This window comes from Camelus ferus, chromosome 13, assembly GCF_009834535.1.
Source record: "Camelus ferus isolate YT-003-E chromosome 13, BCGSAC_Cfer_1.0, whole genome shotgun sequence".
Classification (NCBI taxonomy): domain Eukaryota; kingdom Metazoa; phylum Chordata; class Mammalia; order Artiodactyla; family Camelidae; genus Camelus; species Camelus ferus.
This window is the reverse complement of record NC_045708.1, coordinates 62,924,897-62,947,361: the sequence shown is the minus strand read 5'-3', so window position 1 is coordinate 62,947,361 and position 22,465 is coordinate 62,924,897. Positions and strand designations below refer to the sequence as shown.

The 22,465-nt window shown below is 35.9% G+C and overlaps 2 protein-coding genes across 2 annotated transcripts in view; one reads left to right on the top strand and one right to left on the bottom strand.

The window, feature by feature from the left end:
• The window catches only part of LOC106730321 (translation initiation factor IF-2-like), a 28,588-nt gene extending 14,515 nt beyond the window's left edge, over positions 1-14,073 (bottom strand). The window contains exons 1-2 of the mRNA XM_032494655.1: positions 13,805-14,073; positions 6,142-6,327 (exon numbers count right to left, since the gene is read on the bottom strand). Of these exons, the coding sequence (XP_032350546.1) occupies positions 6,142-6,327; positions 13,805-14,073 (455 nt within the window). The remainder of the gene's footprint in view (positions 1-6,141; positions 6,328-13,804) is intronic.
• Positions 1-22,465, top strand: part of TTLL7 (tubulin tyrosine ligase like 7) — a 128,014-nt gene that overhangs the window by 4,444 nt on the left and 101,105 nt on the right.

Sequence of the window (22,465 nt, the reverse complement as noted above, 5' to 3'; positions counted from 1 at the left end):
TTGGGAAGACCTGAAAGGAAACAATGAAAACTGAAGCATCACTTTAGAAACCAGAAGTAGGCCCTGCCTGTTCAGGACCTGACAGATGATTTCTGGTGGAAGTTGGACACTGAGGCAGGCAGAGTATTTTGGGCAGAATTTGCCATGTGCTTAGTTGGGACCTATTATTTAAAACAGCTTGCTTAAGCTCTTAGGAAGTGGTAATTCTGTTTCCATTCCTCATAGGCGTTACTTGTCAAAGTTGAACAGGGCTTCGCCAACAGTTTCCCTAGGGTTCAGTTAAAGCTAAAAACTTAAATTTAAATAGGCTTGCCTATTTATTCTCCACTACCCTTAGTTTTGTTAGTTCCCATTTGATGTTTACCTAATAACACACTTCTACCCATAGTACATGAGATAGTTAACAAAGCCAAGGTGTTAGCATGGTTTAGGCTCTGGGAGGTGAGTGATAAATCTTCCTCTTTTTTCTTTCACTTTTTACTTTCATGCAACCAATTGATCTATGTCCCTTTGACTCCTTTGAAAATTTAGAGCTAAGCAGTCAAGTGGTCACTGGGTCTCCCTGGGGCTGACTGAGAACTCCTTCCTTTTGAAATCGATGGTATTCTTGGTCCACGAGGTGTGCTGAATCATCCACATCGTTTGATTTTCCTAAATTGTGATGTGGCACCCGAGCTTCCAAACTTCTGTGTTATTTTTGTTCCTCTACTTAGCCATGTGAAATGGAACATTATGTTTGACAAAAGATTATTTTGAGCATTTCTATCTCTTTTACCCACTACTTGGCAAAGTCTGAACTGGTGCCAGATCTGACTCAACAAGGTGGCAGGAGCTCGTTTTTATAAAAATTCCCCTCCCTCCTCCATGAGTGTATTTCTAGTGAAACTGACTTTTTAAAGTACGTTGAGCATTTGCACATTTGGATGATGGATCAGCAGTAATCCATGCAGCAGCTTCAAGATTATTTCAGGGCTCTTTGCTGGATTCGAATTTCAGGGCTGCTTAGGTGTACCTCTCATTTAAGGTAGTACCGTCTTTCTTTTGTAAGAAAAGTGACACGCCCCCCTTAAAATTTGTGTAAAATCTGCTTTAATTGATGTGGTTCCAATACTGGCTTTGACTGACTTTGTGACATGAATGGTCCTACGTGTGGAGTATTTGTAGGAAAAGTTAGCAACTGTGGATTTAATTTGAATCATTGCACTTGATGGGAAATTTTTCATGTGTAATTTTGTCATTGCTACGATTTAAAATTTACTTTTTCAAGGTACTTGATAAATGAAATCTGTAATCATATGTGGCATTCATATATGTCATGTGATTGCTGAAAAATCAGGACAATAATTTTAGCACACATCTCAGTTTATATTTAGAGTCAGTCAGTCCTGCAGTTACCCAACAAATGTGTGCTTGCTACTGTATGGAGAGGAAAGATAGAAATTGAACACTTTCAATAATCAACTTAATTCACATGAAACCAGATGGAGGCATTTTCATTTAATTTTGAGTTTGATCACATCCAAGATGACAATATTTAGTTACTCAGCATCTCTCAGTCTAGAATCCTCAAGGTTGGCAGATATTATTTCCTCTGTTTTAATAATGTGAAAAATGGAGCTAGGGAGAGAGGGAAGAAACAGGCAAAAAGCATGCAAAAATCATAGTAGGATTAGAAATTGGTCTGCCTGCTGCCCCTTTTAGATACAGATTCTGACAACAGACGCTGATATTTACTATTACATGCAAACAAGGCGATGACCTTTATTTACTGGGTAGTTTTTATGGTTTTGCTACTCTTAGGATATTTGAGGGAAAAATAACTTGTCAAATCCATTGAATACTTTTTCGTCCACACCAGCTTCCCCCTTGATTATATTTCAATCTATTATTTTTGGAAAATTGAAACTAGTTATTTTTGAAACTAGCTGCAAAGATGAAAGGAAAACAGACATCTTAGTATTAAGGAAAGTTTGAAAGGAAGGGATCAGTGTGTCTTAAAATCAAATGGACTGAATACATGTGGAAAAGCTTTCTCACTTGTCAAAAATCAGTGCCAAACGAGCATTTCCGGCAGAAGGAAAAATTTACTGCTACATATGTTACGGGGTTATTATTTTGCAATAAGAGGCATTTTCTCTTTTTAAAATGTATCTTGGCTATATAATATGTGTTGAGAGCTATTTTCATCCTGGACTAAAAAATTCTAAGATAAATAGGTTCATTAGTTATATCATATGGCATATTTGCTTCCAAAATGTGCTCGAAACTCTGTGAATTTTTTTTTTTAGAATTCTTAAGGAATAAGAATAATAAACATAGGATGAAGTGAAAGTTCTAAAGTGTAGCTTTTACTTGGAACAGAATTAAACAAATATACGCAGTAATGTCTATGAACATAGATATTTAGACCTCCAAGTAAAATTACCTAATGGTAGTCCAAGAGTTTTTCTCTCCTTGATGTAACTATATATATTATGATAAGATGTAAGTGATTACCATGTTTTCTGAAAGAAAAAAAGTAACTTTTTCTTCCAGTAGCATAAAAATACTGTGATTTATGTAATTATTTGGGGATTTCTGATGTTTTGTAGACATTCCACAACTGCAACTTTTTCTTCCAGTTAATATTTTGGATTTTTATATAGTTTTTTTATTGTGATAAAAAACACATAATGTAAAATTTACCATGTTAACCATTTTTAAGTGTATATAGTTCAGTCGTGTTAAATACATGCACTTTGCTGTGAAACAGATCTCCAGAACTTTCTCATCTTGCAGTTCTGAAATCCTATACCCATTAAACAACTCTTTTCCCCTCCCCCAAGTCATTGGTAACCACCATTCTACTTTCTGTTTCTATGAGTTTTACTAGTTCAGATACCTTCATATAAATGAAGTCATACAGTGTTTGTCTTTTTGTGACTGGCTTATTTCATTTAATATAATGTACTAAAGTTTCATCCACGTTGTAGTATATGGCAGGATTTCCATCGTTTTTAAAGCCACGTAATAGTCCACTGTGTATTTACCATATTTTTGCTTGTCTGTTCATCTGTTGATGTACATTGGGTTGCTTCTACATCTTTGCTATTGAGAACAGTGCTGCTATGAACATACATAGGTATTCAAGTATCTCTCCAAGACCCTGCTTTCAATTCTTTTGGATATATACCCAGAAATGGAATTGCTGGGTCTTATATAGTAGTTCTATTTTTAATTTTTGGGGGAACGTCCATACTATTTCACATAGTGATGGCATCACTGTATCATCCCACCAGTGGTGTGCAAGTGTTCCAATTTTTCCATGCCCTCACTAACTCTTGTTTGTTTATTTATTTATAATAGCCATCTTAGTGGGTGTGAGGGGATATCTCACTGTGGTTTTGATTTGCATTTCCTTGATGATTAGTGATGTTGAACATTTGTCATGTGCTGTTTGTATATCATCTTTGGAGGGATGTCTGTTCAAGTCCTTTGCCCATTTTTAAATCTGATTATTTGATCTTTTGTTGCTGTTAAGTTACTGTAGTTTCTTTTAAAGTGGATTCAGTATAGTGTAATGCAAAATGTCCTCAACATCCTTAGAGTGCAATTCAATATGATTCATTGGGCTGTTTTTTTTAAACAATGTCCTTCAATATGGGTCCATGGTGCGGCTCTGTGTCTTTGGGGGAAGTAACCTCCAAAGATCTGATTATTTTCTTCTCTAACACGAGACTAATGTCTGCCTTGAGAGCACTGTGATATAGGTAAAGATTGTAGTATGTGCTCAATAAATGATAACTGTTCTTCTTAAAGGAGATCTGTAGGGATGGCTGTGATCAGCAATGTCATGTGGTTCAGGTATATAGCTCTCTAATAACCTGGCTTATTCTAGGAATGGACTTTATTGTGTTTCAAAGAATGAAAGTTCTACATATCTTTTCGGAATTCCTTCATAAGTATTATTTTCTTTAGCTGAGATTTTGAGGAGCAATCCATTTGACATTTTACTCCCAGAAAATTACCTGCTGTTATTTCTTTTCGGTCAAGTAAAGAATTCCAGATTTAAGAGTCAGCTGGACTGAGTAATAAGAGGACTTTGCCAAATATATGTACCCAAATGGAAAGCCACAGCTCCTCTGCACTAAATGGTCTAAAGTAATGACCCTAGATAGGTTTTCAACTTCCTCCAAAGTCAATTTTGCATTTGTTCTAACACATGGAAGAGCAGGTGTTGGAAGTTGCAGATTTATGACATGGAATGGGCTCCAAACCCGCATTTCAGCTAGAACAGTCTAACATACAGATAAAATAAGCAGAATTACTACTTTACCTCTCTTGCAGAGGAGTGAAATTTTTTTCTTCGGACCAAACTATTTTTTTCAAGAGTGTTTTTTAAACCATTTTCTTTGGACCAAACTATTTTTTTTGAGAGTGTTTTTTAAACCATCAGTCAAGTCTCTGTTGAGGCAAAATGAAAACAAAATTGTTGGGGTTTGGCAAATTCTCACCTAGTAAAAGTTGACTAGGCCTTAGAGTGTTTTGGACAGAGAGTAAAATCAGTTTGTAGTGATTCTGTGTGCATTCCAGAAGGTCAGTTTGCTTCCTTAGTAAGTAGTCTTTTAAAGTCAACCATCAGAACAATGTAATGGGTGTTTAATTTTTAAAAATCTTATGAGTGTTTGTTAGAGTAGAATTTTCTTTTGTCAGTAATCACTTGAGAGTTTGCCTTAAGCAAGACCTACAATCTGTATACATTTCCCTCATCATTAAAAGCCTTCTGGGGCTACCCACGGGACTAACTCAGACCCACCATGGCGTCTGCCAGCTGATGAAGCTCACGCATCGGTGCCTCTCTGCTTCCCGGGGCCCACAAGAGAAAGAAGGGTCCAGATCTTTCTTGTCCAAATTAAATCAGTGTGAAGGTCGTGATCTTAGGTTTGGAGTCAATTAACTACTTTTAATGTGTTGAACTAATGAATGAATTAGAGTCAAACTTATATCTTAGACTCAAGTAACTTTTTTGAAATTATAAGCAACTAATTTGATTATAATGTGGCCAAAAAGTCTATCATTTTAGGATTTGCTAATTTTCATCACTGCCAGATTAGAGTTTTGGGGTTTAAATAAATGCTCATTTATTAGTAACATATATAAATAGCATAATCTCTTATTAATTATAAATGATTAATTTTTAGTACATAGTATTACGTATTATAATGATGTAGTAAACTGTAATTCTCATTTATTTCTCCTTTTCAAAATGCCAAAACACCTCTTACTTTATTGGAATGTCTTCTTTACAATTTATTTAACTTTGATTTAAATTGATCCTTAAAAAATAAGTTATACAATGAGTTACAAAAACCACTTAAAAATATAAACTATTTAAATATTAGATTTATGCCACCTATTTATTAGTCTTGCTTTCATGGTTGAGGTTTGTAGTTTCTTGTAGGGAAACTAGATGAATGGTTGATTTTTGGTGGAGTATTTCTTCTCTATGTTATGTAGAATCTCCAGTTTGCCGTTCTAGAGGGCAGTTGAGGGAGTCCTTCCCTTCCCTCCCTCCCTTCCCTCCTTCCTTCCTTCTTTTCTTTCTGTGACTAGAATTTTTCTGCCTCATTTGAGTTTTGAATGTGGTTCTGGTTTAGGGTCCCTTAGTTAGGCCGTATCCTCTAAATTGTGGATTTTTGTCTGTGAGAAGCCAGATAAATGGACTGGCATCAGAGACGGAAAAGCTCCTCTGGTTCATACAGTCCCCTGATCACAGTGTAACTTAATCTCTCTTTCTGACTGGTGTCTGCATCATTTTTATCCTGATGGTCGACTTAAGCTGTTGTCTCAGATTCCATAATAGATGAAGGATTATTATTTTAATTCCATGATGTTTAAGTATATATTTCGTAGGTGAGATACTTGTTACATAAATTTGAATGGACTAAAATTAGGAAAATAGGAAATTCATTGCTTTGTTATAGGCTATAACCTATAGGGGGAGTTATAAAGTACAAGTTAAATATGAGGCATAGTGTAGGTAAAATAGTCTTATAACTCTTGGAATTGAGTGAAAGGAAAACATTGCTGTATTCTAAAAACATACCTAGTAATGTCCAATCTTGGGAATCACAGGATAGCTTTGGAAATTATTACTGGTACCTTCCCCCAGCACTTTCCTGGCCCAACGGAGCCATATTTACATCGAAATTCGAATGCAGCAAGCTCTCAGTTTTGTCTGCTTCCAGTCCTTCTGTCTGTGCTCCAAGAGGAAATACTTGGCTTATGACCAGTTCTGTGCCCTCTTTGGGCATCATCAGAGCTGCGGATGCTGCAGCCTGCTTCTTCCTGAGATGAAATCAGCGATGCCGTCTGCCAGTCAGCTCCAGTCACGGCTGGCTCTTCATTCTAATAGCTGGACCCATAGTGTTCAGCTGCATAAAGTAGGAGGTCATGAAACCATTTTGTTTGGGCCAGAAATTTGAAACCAAAGATTTTTTTCCCCCCACATTTTAAGATAGCATACATTTGTAACTAGAAATTTTGAAGGTTAACTTTGCAGAAAGACTGGAAGAATTTTTCACATGGATTCCTGAAATAGATTTTTAGGGAGCATGCTCTCTGGCATTCTTCCAATTTTAATTCTCATTTATATCCTGTTATAACTTTAAATTACTTTCTTCCAATGCTGAATAAATTTGAGTTCTATTTTATTTGAATTTCTAATAGTTTCCATAACCAATACTTACTAGATACAGTGAATGATATCTTTTAAGTGTCTTAATTATTCAGATCACTGTGATAATATTGGACTTCTGACTGGTCAGGGATATAAGATTAAAACCATATATTTGTATGTTTGTATATGTGTATTTATAGTTTGTATATATAATATATTTTGTTAAAAGGCTTTTTTTGAATAATCAGTTCCAATTATTTCAGTGAAGTTAAGAAATATGAAAGACATAATAAAATACTTTTATTTAGATGAACTTAGGTGATGTAAAGAGTTTGATGGAGTAAAGAAGTTACCATCAAGAGAGAACAAATCTTTGTTTCCTTTTGATTCATATTTTAGCGTTTTTTCCCTATTGCCATGCATAAAATGGAAACAGACCATAACTTGGTGTATTTTGCTTAGTAAATATTTAACAAATACACTTAACTAAAAGTAAGTATGAGAACAGCAATTGGAAAAGTCAGTTTAATATTAAAATAGATAAGAGAATATGCTGGTGTAAACAATGCAGGCTAATGCAACAGAGAAACTTTTCAAAGTTTGTCTTTCCTGCTTCTTTGATGTAATCTTTGGCAGAGAAGGGTAGCATCTAGACTAGGGGTGGATAAGACAGATATTAAAGTAACTCTAATTTCAGATTATTCAGAAAGATGGAAGATGTGATTCATTCTTAATTTATATTTTGTATCATCAAAACTTTGTAAGTTAAGTAATGGAGAGTTGCTGTAACCTAATTAAAAAAGAAACACCCTTAAGCTCCACTATGTTTCAGGCTCTGCATTTTATTCACATTACTCAGAATAAGAGACACTGTCCTTTCCGATAAAGGACTTTAAATTGAATATTTTAAAATATGATGCAATGTAGGTTTTGTAACAGTGGTCAGTGCCTAAGAGATAGAAAGAAAGGAAGGGACAACTTAAGTGATGCTTGAAGGCTGGGTGGTGAAGGAAGACATTCCAGGATTAGAGGAAACATAAGGAAGTGTATGCAGATTAGAAAATGAGTAACATTTTCAGGATTGTCTTTTCATCTCATACTTTTATTTCTAGCTAGAATATCTTTCAAACATGTCTGGCTGCAACTCATGGTGAGAAATGATTTACTTCTTGCCATAGTATGCATACACCCAAACACACCCACAAATGCCCCCCTTCCCCTTGAAACAAAAGTTTCAAGACTCAGTACTTACAGTTAATACTTTTCCTCCCACGTGCAGTGCAGTCTGGCACTCATACTTCCATCTATTCTACTGTTTCATTAAAAATATTTCTAGAATCTCACTAAATTGATTTCATGACCCTCTGTAGGTCATGGTCTGTATTTAGAAACAAAACAAAAACAAACAAATGAAAACCTGGACTAGAACTCAGAATTCATAGGAAGGCCCCTTTCATACCCAATATGACGATTTATAAAGGAATTGTTTGGCTTTCTCTCAGTAGGGTTTCAAGATTGTAAGAAACAGTCTGACGGCTTTTGCATATTTGCAGTTCAGAAGGCAACACAGTCTAGTGTAAAGGTTTTGAGAATTGAACAGACCTGCCCAAGTCTTTGACAAGTTACTGAATCTCTCTGAGTGTCAGTTTTCTCACCTGTGAAATGGAATTAATAAAATAATCTATGAGGATCAAATGAAATAATGTATGTATTTCAGCAGTGGTTCTCAAACTTTTCCATATCACATGGGGATTTTTAACAAATTTCTATGCCCAGACGGTATCTCAGGCCAATTAAATTGTCAGTATTTTTTCCTTTTTGGAATTTTATATTCTTTGAAGAGCAGGTCTTCATATTTCCCTCCCTTCAGCTCCTGGCTTCTGCCATTCTCCTTTCTGTTTCTCCTTGTTTAACTATTCTAGATAACCTCATAAAAATGGTATTATGTAATATTTGTCATTCTGTGACTGGCTCATTTCATTTAACACATATCCTCAGAGTTTATCCACATTGTCAAATATGGCAGGATTTCCTTCTTTTTTAAAGCTGAATAATATTCCATTTTATGTATACACTGCATTTTCTTTATCCGTTCGTCTACTGATGGACATTAGGTTATTTCCATATCTTGGCTATGTGAATAGTGCAGTAATGAACCTGGGAGTGCAAATATCTCTTCATAATTATGACTTCAATTATTTTGGATAAATACCCAGAAGTGGAATTGCTGGATCATATGGTAGTTCTATTTTTAACTTTTTAACTGGGAAACATCATAGTTTTTCCCAGTGGCTGCACATTTTACATTCTCACCAACAGTGTGAAAGTGTTCCAGTTTTGCCTCATCAACCAACATTTGTTATCTTCTGTTTTTTTTTTTTTTTTTTTGGTAATAGCCATTCTAATGGTGTGAGCTAATATCTCATTGTGGTTTTGACTTGCATTTCTTTGATAATTAGTGATGTTGATCATCTTTTCATATATGTATTGACCATTTGCATGAGTCTATGGAGAAATGTCCTTTGTCCATTTTGAATTTTTTTTTTTTTGCTATTGAGTTAAAGGAGTTTCTTATGGATTTTGGATATTAACCCCTTATCAGATATATTGTTTAAAAGAATTTTCTCCCATTCTATAAATTGTCTTTTCACCCTTTTTTAAAATTGAAGTACAGTCAGTTACAGTGTGTCAACTTCTGGTGTACAGCACAATGCCCCAGTCATGCATATGCATACATGGTTTTCATATTCTTTTTCATTAAAGGTTATTACAAGATACTGAATATAGTTCCCTGTGCTAATGAGAAGAAATTTGTTTTTTTTAAATCTATTTTTATATATAGTGGCTAACAGTTGTCTTCACTCTTTTGATAAGTTTCGTTTGCTGTGCAGAAGCTTTTTAGTTTGATGTAGCCCTACTTGTCTATCTTTGCTTTTGTTGCCTGGTGTCATATCCAAGAAATCATTGCCAAGGCAACTATCATAAATAGCATTTCCCCTGTTCCTCTGTTTTCTTCTAGGAGTTTTATAGTTTTGAGTCTTACATTCAAGTTTTTGACCCATTTTGAGCTGATTTTTTGGGAATAGTGTAAGATAGGGTCCAAATGCATCCTGTTGCATTAGGTATTCAGTTTTCCCAGCACCATTAGTTGGAGAGACTTTCCTCATTGTTTAATCTTTGACTCCTTGTCGAAGATCATTTGACCATATTTACATGGTTTTATTTCTGAGCTGTCTTATGTTCCATTGCTCTATGTGTCCATCTTTATGCCAGTATCATACTGTTTTAATTACTAAACTTTGTAATATATTTTGAAATCAGGAAGTGTGATGCCTTTAGCTTTGTTCTTTCTCAAAATTGTTTTTGGCTTTTTTGAGGCCCTCTGTAGTTCTGTATGAATTTTAAGATTATTTACTCTATTTCTGTAAAAAAAATGCCATTAGGATTTTGGTAGGGATTGCATTGAGTCTGTAAATCATTTGGGTAGTATGAACATTTTAACAATATTGTCTTCTAATTTATAAGCATGTGATGTCTCTCCATTTATTTGGTCTTTCAAGATTTCTTTCATCAATATTTTATCATTTTCAGTGTATAAGTCTTTCCTTAGTTTATTCCTAGATGTTTTATAGGCATCAGTATTTTTAAAACCTCCTCTGGTGTAGTCTGTGTTGAAATGCATGATTGTGAAGCCTGTAGTGCAATGTGTGGAACATGGTAGGCATTTGATACATGTCTGGCTTACCCTGATTAATCACATCAGCAATAACGTATAACTAATGCTTTTGTGGTACTTACTGTGTTTTAGGCACTGTGCTAAGCATTTTTCATATCATGTAGAAAAATTATGTTTTGTTCTTGTTATTGTTCTGTCAAATAATAGAATAGCACATGTATGACTCAGATAAAAAAGGAGAGCACTGCTTGCTTACTATAGAGGGAAATGGCTACTTTTATCATCCGGAATGAATTACCCCATGCATTTATTTTAATGAATTATGGAATCGGCTTTCATTAAACAGCCTTAAGAATATAGATTGAATACCTTAAAAATATTTTAGATTAATGTTTAAACTTTACATAATGACTTATATGGCAGATATAGCAGATCAGTTTGACTCAGATAAATATCTCAAACAAAAGAATTCTAATTTTAGCAGAAATATATTGTTATTATGCTGTGGATCATGCCTGGTGTATATCTTCTAGGCAGTATAACGAAGTGAATATTAACCTACAAATGCTTTTGCCACTTGGCATCAAAATCTGTTAGGCTTAACATCATGATGACAGGAACATTTTTTGTGTGTTTATTAGCAAGGTCTGTATTTTCCATGGTGTTAAGTAGGTATATTTAGCAGTCTGCTGGCATGCTGTTTGCTATTGTTGATTTGATTTTGAGCTTAGGCAGCTTATTTATTTATTATAATTATTTTTCAGTATGATTTTTCTACCATAACTGCTTCAAAAGGAACATCCAAATGATTTATTTCAAATGTATAATTTATTAGTTTTCTTTGCATTTACGTAAGAATCTACCTGTTCCTTGTCATATTCATTAGTTTGCTTTTTAGTTTTCACTAACAGCTTCCATAATGGTGACTGAGAAAGCATGCATTTTTCATGGATGTGCTTGTTTCTCACACTTAGTACATGTTCAAATAACAAACGATTTTTCCTGTGTCCAGGAAATGGGTTTGTAAACTGCTACAACTTTGTTTAGAGGAAATACATGCTTACCTTTTCCTTTGTGCATTTTCTTTCAGCCTATTCAGGTATTAAAGCATTTCTAGGATACATATACTTTTAAATTAAAATGAGTTAACGACGTAAAGTTCTTAGAATAGTACCTGGTGCTTAGTAAGTATTTAATATATGTTAGTCGTTGTTTATCGCTAAAGACTTACAAAAAGCATAATGTAGAAGTGTATTACGGTAGAGTCAGATATTTGCAAACGAAGTTAAAGGACTTCTAAGTTTTGTGACTGGGAATAAATGTTGGTATTTCTGCTTGTCGGTGCGCCTGAAAATGAAATGCTTGATATACCGACGGGCATCATATATTCAAAGTCGAAATTAAGTATTTAAAATGGAAGTGTCAGATTCCAGGAAGGGAGAGTTGCTTTTTGAGGTTTTACAGATGATTTAGTTTAAAAAGCTTTGCTATTGCAGATATTAAGAAAATTAAAGAATTTTAAGCCCAAAGAAGGGCTTAATCCTTTACTTTGTTAGCCTTTGTAGGCACAAGATTAAGTTCACTCTTTGGCAGTGAGAACAGTTTCGAGGTGAAGTATTAGTAGAGAATGGAGGAGCATTTCTGAATGTAGGACTTGAATGAAGGATTATTTGTTCCCAGAACATTCCAATATGATAAAACCCAAGCTAGGAATAATCCCCTTAAACTTGGTTCTAGAATTTGTAGAGGTGTCTCGACCACTGAGTTGAGTCTTATGAAGACTGACATGTGTTGTCAGTGTGATTATCTGCCATGTGCTCTTGCTCTGCTGCTGTCATTCTCAAATTATTATTTTTGACGTTGTGGAACTATTAGAGTCTCTTGTGATTGAAAAATGAAATCTAGAATGTGTCACCCAGGACAGCCGTGTCCGTGGCTGAGTGATTTACTTAGGGTTAATGACTAAGCATGTTTTGTATAGCCTAATGAAATCATACACTGCTCTGCGACTGAAAAAAATTGCTTGGTTTTTGCCGGGAACTAAAATTTAACTCTTAACCCTTCACTCCCACCCACCTCCTTTTGCTTTCTTCCCTTACTCTTATTTCTTCCTTCCTTCCTTTTCCTAATGAAAAATTAATGACATCCTTTTGAAAAACTTTTCCATATAAATTTGGTTTGATATACATTTTCCCCCATTCTATATTCCCTTTGATTAAAGGTCTTAACATGTGTTAAAGTGATGCTAATGAAAACTAAGCCATGGCATTGTCTGACATTAGTAAACAACTGTGTGTTGTTTAAGGTGCTGTGCTGTCTTCCCGTCAACTTCATTGGTTTTTGAAAAGCAGTTCATCAGGTTCCTAGAGAGTTGACTGTGGAGGTTGGTCATGGGAGGAGAGATCTGGTGCGTCTGAATGTGGATGGCAGCAGAGGGATGAATTTTGGGCCTGGCTGCAGGGAGGTGGAGGGATCAAGTTTTTTTAAAAAAAAGCAACGCACTTTGTATTGGACCTGGGTTCTAGCCTTAGCTGGTACCTAGCATGGCCTTAGGCAAGTCAACTAACTCTTAAATCTCAGCTTCTTCATTTGTCAAATAAAAAAGCAATCTTATTGAATTGGCCTTATAGTGTTGTGGGGGCAAAGGGATTAAGAGTGTGAAAGCCACAGTAAAACTGTTCCTTGTGCATAACTGGTAGGACACCAGTCTCACCACTTAAGAAAATCTAACTTCATCTGCTCACATGTACAGTGGGGGTGGTAATAGTACCAGTCTCACAGAGATTTTGTGAGTATTACATGAGGTAATCTACATAAAATGTTTTACACAGTGCTTGGTGTAGGGCAAATATTCATTCATTTATTCACTCATTCAACAAATACTTACTGAGCACCTACCATGTCCCAGGTGCTTTTCTAGGTGCTTGGAACATACCTGTGAGCAGAACCAAACATGGTTCCTTTTCTTTGCAAGTTTCTAGGTCAATGAGAAAAATAGATTAATAAAATAAATAGGTAATTACTACAATAAATGCTATGAAGGAAAAGTACACAAAGCTGTGAGAGGAATGTCAGGGAAGGTGAGCTCTAACTAGCAGAGGCCAGGGACAGAAGGAGGTGGATTTCAGTCCGAAAGAAAATCATACAAAGTCTGTGTAGTGGGAATATGCAGTGGGTGGTTATGACACAGAGAGTGAAAGGGAAGGTGGCTCAGAACCAGGCTGGAAAGACAGGAAGGCTAATAGGCACTTGCATCTATTTAGGGTTCCATCAGGGATAGAACCACTAAGAGTGATATGGAATGAAATATTTATTATTAGGATGAAAAGAAGTCTACAGAGGGCTTGTATCTCTGCTTCTGGTACTGGGTCAGCAGGGCCGGAAATTAAGAGGAACTGGACATGAACTGGAATCTACCAGGACAAATTGGAACCCACAAGAACAAACTGGAGTCTGTATCTGACTCTTGCCTTTCTTTAGTCTTGACAGTGTGGGTGACCTCCAGGAAAAGCCGGGGTTCTTTGTCATGGAGCTGCATGCGTGCCTGGTCCAGAAAGGCTCCATGTGCCAGGATTTGGAGAAGCTGAAGATCTGGCAGAATCTGGGGTTGCTGCAGGCTCAGATGCTGCCCTCTGCCAACAGGGGGAGCCAGCAGATTAGTGCCAACACGTATAACAGCACATGGTGCCCCTACACGGACCTTCAGAGCAGCATGGCTACTTCTGCCTTCAGACGGCATGCAGATTCCTCTTGTGGCCAACTCTAACCTGAAACCATGCAAGGAAGGGATAGCTAGGACACGTTGTTGGATTAGCTGAACTGACTGGTACCACAGGTCTTTTATGGAAAGATCTTTTTGGTCTGTGAGTGTGCTTTCATCAGATGAGCTCTAAAAAACTGTCAGAGGGGTTTAAGCCAGCTGGCGTGATGGGAGGAGGGGAAATGGGGGAATAACATGACAAGATTTGTGATCAGATTTGTATGTTGGACTCTGCATTGTAGAAAATGAATTGGAGGGGACTGAGAGTATAAATATCAGTATTTCTATTAGGAACCTAGTGTAGTGGTCCAAGTAGAAGTGGACTGGTGGCTAGGACTAGATGTGGAAGTGGAAAGGATGGAAACAAGAAGGTAGATTTCAGAGATACCCAAGACTTGGGCATGGATTTGCTAGGGATTGATGAGAGGAAGATACCAAGGTTATGAGTTTGGTTTTGGATATTTTGAGTTTGTGGTGGCATTGAGACTATCCAGATGGAAATATCCAGTAAGCAGTATGGTATTAATATTAATCATTGCAATGGTGATTAAAGCATCAGTAGCAGTTGTTGATATTATTATAGTTGACTTATTTTCTGGGGGCCTGAAGCCATTTCTAATTTATTTATGGATATTCAGTGCACTGCTCATTCCCCAGCATAGAATAGGATTAATTTTTTATATCCCTGCCTTGCTTGATTTCTATATGTTGGCATAATCACACATTTTCTACTCTTCTAGAGAGCTGACCTCTCTACTCCTGTTAATTCTGTCTCCTTCCAGCTCCTAGAGCACCCTCGTTCAGGGGTCAGTAAACTTCTGTATGAGGTCAGATGGTTTCTACTGCAACTATTCAGTCTTGCCCTTTTAGGGCAAAAGCAGCCTTAGACAATGCAGACGCAAATGGGGCTGGCTGTGTTACTCTAAATATTTACTTATAAGTAGGCAGTAGGCTGGGTTTGGCCTGTGGGCTGTCGTTAGATTCTTGTGCCTAGCGCATTAGGCATTTCGTTCCTCTTTTACTTTCAGTTATTTTCAACTCACTGTCTCAAACATATTCACATTTTTTTCTATCATATCACTCTCTTATGATCTCCCTCCAAAAACATCCAGCTTTCCTTTAGACCCTCTTTCCCCTAAGCTACGTGCCATCTTTCTTTTCCCATTATTTTTTTGGGGGAGGGTGTTATTTATTTATTTATTAATGAAGGTGGGGGGGGGGATTGAACCCAGGACCTCGTGTATGCTAAGCACGCGCCCAACCACTGAGCTAGCCCGTCCCCCTCCCATTACTTTTTGGGTCGTCACTTCTTCCTTCTAGCTGGTACACCTTCAGTAATCTGACTTTTCCTGCTCCTCCCCCTTCTCTCTCCCCAGTGATTGTTCTGTGTATCAGTGAGTGAGTTTCTGTTTTGTTAGCACATTTGTTTGTTTTACTTTTATAGATTCCACATATAAGTGATAACAGAGTATTTGTCTTTCTCTGTACGGCTCGTTACACTAAGCATAATATTCTAGGTCCATGGTAAAAAATGCCACTAAATTTCAAATGTCTCAGGGAAAAGCTTTGGCAGTGGGATCTGGAGTTTAAAGGAGAGTTAGGAACTAGAGGTGTAAATGGTCTAAATCCCATCTTTCCATCTCTTCCTTTTTCTCCTCTTACCTTCTATTTTTAGGATGTCTAGACCTACTGATGAGTTTTTCCAGGGCAGGGAGACTGGAGTGGGAAGTTTATTACTAGAGATAACAGAGGTATGAAAACCTTAACAGCAAGGAGAGCCAAGGATTATATGCCGAGAACTGGGAGGTAAGTTTGAATGGGCTGTAAAACTGCAGGACCCAGAAGAAGCATTCAGGGATGGAGCACAGAACCAAGAGTGCCACAAACTCCAGGGCATGCAGTGGAGTTGACAGAGAAGGAAAGGTCCCAGCAGTGGTCCACTGAGGTGTCTCCTGTGGATGCGAACTACCTATGTGGAGCTGTTCTGCATCAACTTCATCAAAATCACACACACGTGCGTGCGCACACTGGCACACGTGCCCCAATGTAATAAATATAGAATACTTGCTGTACAAATACAACAAGTACACAATCTAAGCAGCAACAGTGTACTTGCTGTGTGATATCAAGTCTCTTGGCACACCCATCTGAACAGGACAGTCATTCTTCAGTCCTCCGATTAGAAACTGGAGCCCAGACCTTGCTCAGAACCAGGGCTGGTATTTTAACTTGTTTTTATATGACAGCTGGGCTGTGGTAGATGGTCTGTAGGTTGAATTTAAACCACGATTTGGAGTGGATCCATCGTCAGGTCAGTGATAGTTAAAGTCTTGTGCACAAATACCACACTTTAGGGATAGCTGTTGAGTAGTTGTCGTCAGTGCCCTGCCCTTAACCCTGGCACCTTACCATTTCGTTAAGCTCTCCCTTCTCCCAACTGGCTGCCCACAACTGCTTCTTTCCGTTAGGGGTTTTGAGGACTTTTCTGGAAGCCATGGAACTGGAGGCCCCTTGCCTTTCCAGGCCCCATCCCCCCAACTCTCACCCCTCAGGAGGACTAGAAGGGAATGCATACCCGTCTACCCCCTGCAGCAGCCATCAACCAATGATTGATCCCTGGGTGGGTTACCTCTGAAGCAGTGATGTTTCCTTAGGGATTAAGCTCCAGCCATCTACAGTGGAGCTGGCTTTGTAACACACCCTCGATTGTCTTCCTTCCCTTCCCTTCTCACTTCCTGACTCCCCTAACAGAGTTTCCTGAACTTCCCAAAATAAACTACTTATATTTGAATTCTCATATTAGGGTTTGTTTCTGTGGGATTTCAAACTAAGGCAGATCTCTTGCTTAATACCCCTAATTGAAAGGCAGATAAGCAAAGAACTGCATTACTATTTTAATTAGCAATTTTTAAAATTTCTGACTGCTTCCTGGGATTTCTACCTGGACATGCCATCGATAATCTTCAAACTGAAATTAGAATTTAAAAAGTGGACTGCTCCCAGATTGACTAGGAAAAGAAGATTTCTTGGGTTTTGCTTTTTTTTTTTTTTCCTGTTCATTGCTAAAGGGAAAAATTTGTAAATGAATTCAGTATGTACCATGTGTTCCTAATTTTCTCTGATTCGGGGTGGGGATAGCACCTCAGACAAGTGTAACTTGCACTGTAACTTCAGTGCTAGCTATTTTTACTCTATGATCTGAGTCTTGGCTTGAATTCCTGGAATCTGGGATCAGTTAGTTTACATTTTGACTTACTCTAGAAGTGTTAACCTCTGAGGTAGTTTAACAACTATTCCGAGTACCAAAATAAACACAAAATGATGTAATTCACAATCATAATCCTTGCATACTACTTAGGAATCAGGTTTTTTGGAAATTGCCAATTTTCAGGTTTATTTTAAGAGGTTTTAATTGGTACCAATAGTAAAATTCATCCTGGCGTGTGATTCTTAATGGATGGTTTTCGTATCTTTGCTTTAAAATATTTTGCAATTTTATAAACAAATGGAATGTGACATATACTGCAGATAGGTGGTGAATTTAATATCCCAACTGAGGTATATTTTTTAGGTTTAGTGAATTAGATCAAGTCTTCTACAGTTTCGTCATTCATTCACTCATGGTACAATGAATGGTACCATCTAATTTATTGTGAATCATTCATATCCTTGTGCCAAATAATCTTGTGCCTCCCACACCAGTGGAAGCTATTCATAGTCAATTTTAATAACCATACAACCCATTGTCTGGCTATATCATAATTTACTTAGTTTCTCTGTTGAATATATTTGGGTTGTTTTCAGTTACAGGTATAAATAATGGCTTGCTATAGGGTACATCCTTGTTCATAAATGTGCCTCAACATTTTGGATGATTTTATTAGGATTGATCCCTATGTATGGAATTACCAAGTCAAGAGCATAAACACGTCACATATTTTAGGCTCTTGTTGTACTTTCCTGTTGCTTTCCAGAATATTTTCTTTAGTGAGAGAAAAAAATTATAGGCTACCTTAAAATAAGTAGATTAATAACTGAAATTATTTTGAGTTTGATTTCAGTTGTTGGGATTTTTATTTCCTGTCTCCAGTTTTCTATTGTTTTTATTTTATTTTATTTTATTTTATTTTATATTATTTTATTTTATTTTATTTTATTTTATTTTATTTTTAACATATTTTATTGATTTATAATCATTTTACAATGTTGTGTTCCAGTTTTCTATTGTTGATAGCAGCAAAGTCAGTGGGCTATTCTGAAAGTGATGATTTATGTACACAAATGTCATCTATTTAATTTTCTGTTATTTGAGGTATCATTTGTAAATAACGTTTCAAATTTAGTAATGTGGCACTGATTGGAGTCAGTATAATCTAGAGAATAAACTGTGACATTTAGCCATTGTCCATCATGACTAGCTGGTTCTAGTGTATTCATGTCCTCTCTGGAAATCTAAATATTTCATTTACCAAATTACTCTATTACCTACATGGTCTTTTACTAAAAATTACCCTAGGAAGAGTAACGTGCCCAGGAAAATACTGACACCGAATATCAAGTAGGTGTGCTTGATACATTTCTAAGAATATCCATATTTGAGAAAATAATTATAAGCAATAAAATTGAATAGAAAGGTTTTTTTGCAGCAATCATTTAAAATTATTAATTTAATTCAAGAAATGTTTATGAAGGGCCTACTGTGCCCAGAAAGGTGTTTCTATATTCAAGGGGCATACTTTTCTTATTTCCCAGCATGATGTAAGTAAGAATGTTCTAATTCTGGGGTCTTTTGTGGTACCATATGAATTTTAGGAGTATTTGTTCTGGTTCTGTGGAAAATATCATGGATATTTTGATAGGGATTGCATAAAATTTGTAGGTTGCCATGAATAATATGGCCATTTAAACAATATTAAGTCTTCCAATCCAACAGCATGGGGTATCTTTCTGTTTCTTATTCTCATATTCAATTTCCTTTATCGGTGTTTTATAGTTTTCAGAGTATAGGTCTTCCACCTCTTTGACTAGTTTATTCCCAGGTATTTTATTTTTTGATGCAATTTTAAACAGGATTTTTTCACTTTCTCTTTCTGATATTTCATTATTAGCATATCGAAGTTCAACAGATTTCTGTATGTTAATTTTGCATCCTGCTACTTTGTTGAATTCATTTATCAGATCTAATAGTTTTTTGGGTGGAGACTTTAGGGTTCTCTATAGAGTATTATGTCATCTGCAAATAGTGACAGTTTTACCTCTTCCCTTCTAACTTGAATACTTTTTATTTCTTTTTCTTGTCTGATTGCTCTAGCTAGGACTTCAATAATGGTGTTAAACAGAAGTGGCCAAGAGTAGGCATGCTTGTCTTATTCCTGAATTTAGCAGTAATAATTTTCAGTTTTTCACTATCAAGTGTTATGTTGGCTGTGGGTTTATTGTAAATGGCCTTTGTTATGTTGAGATATGTTCCCTTTATACCCACTTTGATGATGAGAGTTTTTATCAAGAATGGATGTTGAATTTTGTCAGCTGTTTTTTTGCATCTTTTGAGATGACCATGTGGATTTTGTCTTTCCTTTTGTTAGTGTGGTATATCACATTGATTGATTCATAAATGTTGACCCATCTTTGTGACCCTGGAATAAATCCAGCTTGATCATGGTGTATGATCCTTTTTATGTATTGTTGATTTCAGTTTGTTAATATATTGTTGAGGATTTTTGTATCTATATTCATCAAATATATTGACCTGTAATTTTCTTTTTTGGTAGTGTCTTTGGTTTCCATATCAGGGTAATGGTGGCCTCTTAAAATGAATTTAGGAGTGTTCCCTCCGCTTCAATTTTTTGGAAGAGTTTAAGAAGGATAGGTATTAGGTTTTTATATGTTTGGTAGAATTTCCCAGTGAAGCTGTCTAGTCCTGGTCTTTTGTTTGCTGGAAGATTTTTTGTTATAAATTCAATCTCACTTCTAGTGATCTGTCTGTTCACATTGTCTGTTTCTACCTGACTCAGTCTTGGCAGGCTGTGTTTCTGGAAATTTGTCCATTTCTTCTAGGTTGTCCAGTTTGTTGGCATATAACTGTTCATACTGTTTTTATGATTTTTTTATATATGTCTAGTATCAGTTATTTATCTTCTTTCATTTCTTCTTTTTTTTATTTGAGTCCTCTCTCTTTTCTTCTTGGTGAGCCTGACTAAAGTTTATCAATTCTGTTTATCTTTTCAAAGAAAAAAACAGCTCTTGGTTTCATTAATCTTTTGTATTGTTTTTTGGGTCTCTATTTTATTTATTTCCTCTCTGATCTCTATTAGTTCCTTTCTTTCTTCTGCTGACTGGGCTTTTTTTTTTTTTTTTTTTTTTTTTTTGGTTCTTTTTCTAATTCTCTTAGGTGGTAAATTAGGTTGTTTATTTGAAATTTTTTATTTCTTTGTTTCTTGAGGAAGACCTGTATTGCTATGAACGTCCCTCTTATGACTCTTTTTGCTGTATCTCATAGATTTTGGAAAATTGTGCTTCCATTTTCATTTGTCTTGAAGTATATTCTGATTTCCTCCTTGATTTTATCATTGACCCATTGATATTTTAGTAGCATGTTGTTTAGTCTCTGCATGTTTGTCCTTTTTCTGTTTTTCTTTCTTTGGTTGATATCTAGTTTCTTACTACTGTGTTTGGATAAAATGTTTGATATATTTTCCACCTTCTTAAATTTGTTGTGGCTTGTTTTGTGACCTAGTATATGGTCTATTCTTACGAATGTGCACTTGAAAAGAATGTGTCTTCTGCTGGTTTTGGATGTAATGTCCTCTAGATATCAGTTAAATCCAACTGGTCTACTGTGTCACTTAAGACCACTGTTGCTTTATTAATTTTCTGTCTGGATGATCTATCCATTGATGTCTGTGGGGTGTTAAAGTCCCCTATTATTATTATATTCTTGTCAGTTTCTCTCATTATATCTTTTAATATCTGCCATATGTAATATATATATATATATATATATATATATATATATATATATTCTCCTGTATTTAGTGCTTATATATTAACTAGTGTAATATCTTCACCTTGTATTAGTCCTGTTATTGTTATATTATGCCTTTTTTGTCCTTTGTTGTAGCATTTGTTTTAAAGTCTGTTTTGTCTGCTATGAGTGTGGCTCCTCCGGTTTTCTTATTGTTTCTGTTTGTATGAAATATCTTTTTCTATTCCCTCACTTCCAGTCTGTGTGTGTATTTAGCCCTGAAGTGAGTCTCTTGTAGGCAGCATATTGAAGGGTCTTGTTTCTTTATCCTATCAGCCATCCTGTGTCTTTTGAAGGAGCATTTAGTCCATTGACATTTAGAGTAATTATTGGTAGGTATGTGCTTATTGCCATTTTATTACTTGTTTTCCAGTTTGTGTAGTTCTTCCTTGTTCATTTCCTCTTCTTTTGTTTTTACCACTGTGCTTTGAAGATTTTCTTTTACAGTATGCTTGGGTTCCTTTCCTTTTGGTTTTTATGTATCAATTGTAGGTTTTTTTTTATCTATGATTACCATGGGGTTCATGTATGTTGACTCATAATTATATCTACTTGTTTTAAAATGATAGTCATTTAAGTTCAAACACATTCTAAAAGATCTACATTTTTTACTTCTATCCCCCACATTCTGTGTTTTTATATCATGTTTTACATCTTGATGCTCATCCCATTACTGTTTATTGTAGTTATAGTTGCCTTTACAGTGTTTTGTGTTTTAATCTATGCACTGGCTTATTAAGGTGATATTTAATCCCTACTATATATTTGCCTTTCCTACTGGGGCTTCCCCTTTCCTATAGATTCTTATTTTTTTCCATTTGGAGAAGACCCTTTACCATTACTTTTAGGGTAGGTTTAGCATTGTTGAATTGTTTTAAGTTTTTGCTTGGCTGAGAAGGTCTTTATCTCCCCTGTTCTCAATAATAATATTGCTGGGTGTAGTGTACTCATTTGCAGGTTTTTCCCTGTCAGCACTTTGAATAAACTGTGCTGTACCCTTCTGGCCTGCAAAGTTTCTTCAGAGAAATCAGCTCTTCACCTTAGGGGGATTCCCTTGTATATGACTTCTTTGTTTTTCTCTTGATGCCTTTACAATTATCTCATTATCTTTTGCCATTTTAATTATATGTTTTAGTGTGGCTCTGTTTTGTTTCATCTTGTTTGGGACCTTCTGTGCTTTGGGACCTCCTTTACATTTGGGAATTTTTCGGACATAATTTCTTCAAATACATTCTTTATACCCATCTCTCTCTTGTCTCCTTCCAGAACCCCTATAATGTGAATGTTAGCATATTTAGTGTTATCCCATTGATCTTGTATGTTGCTTTTATTATTTTCATTTGTCTT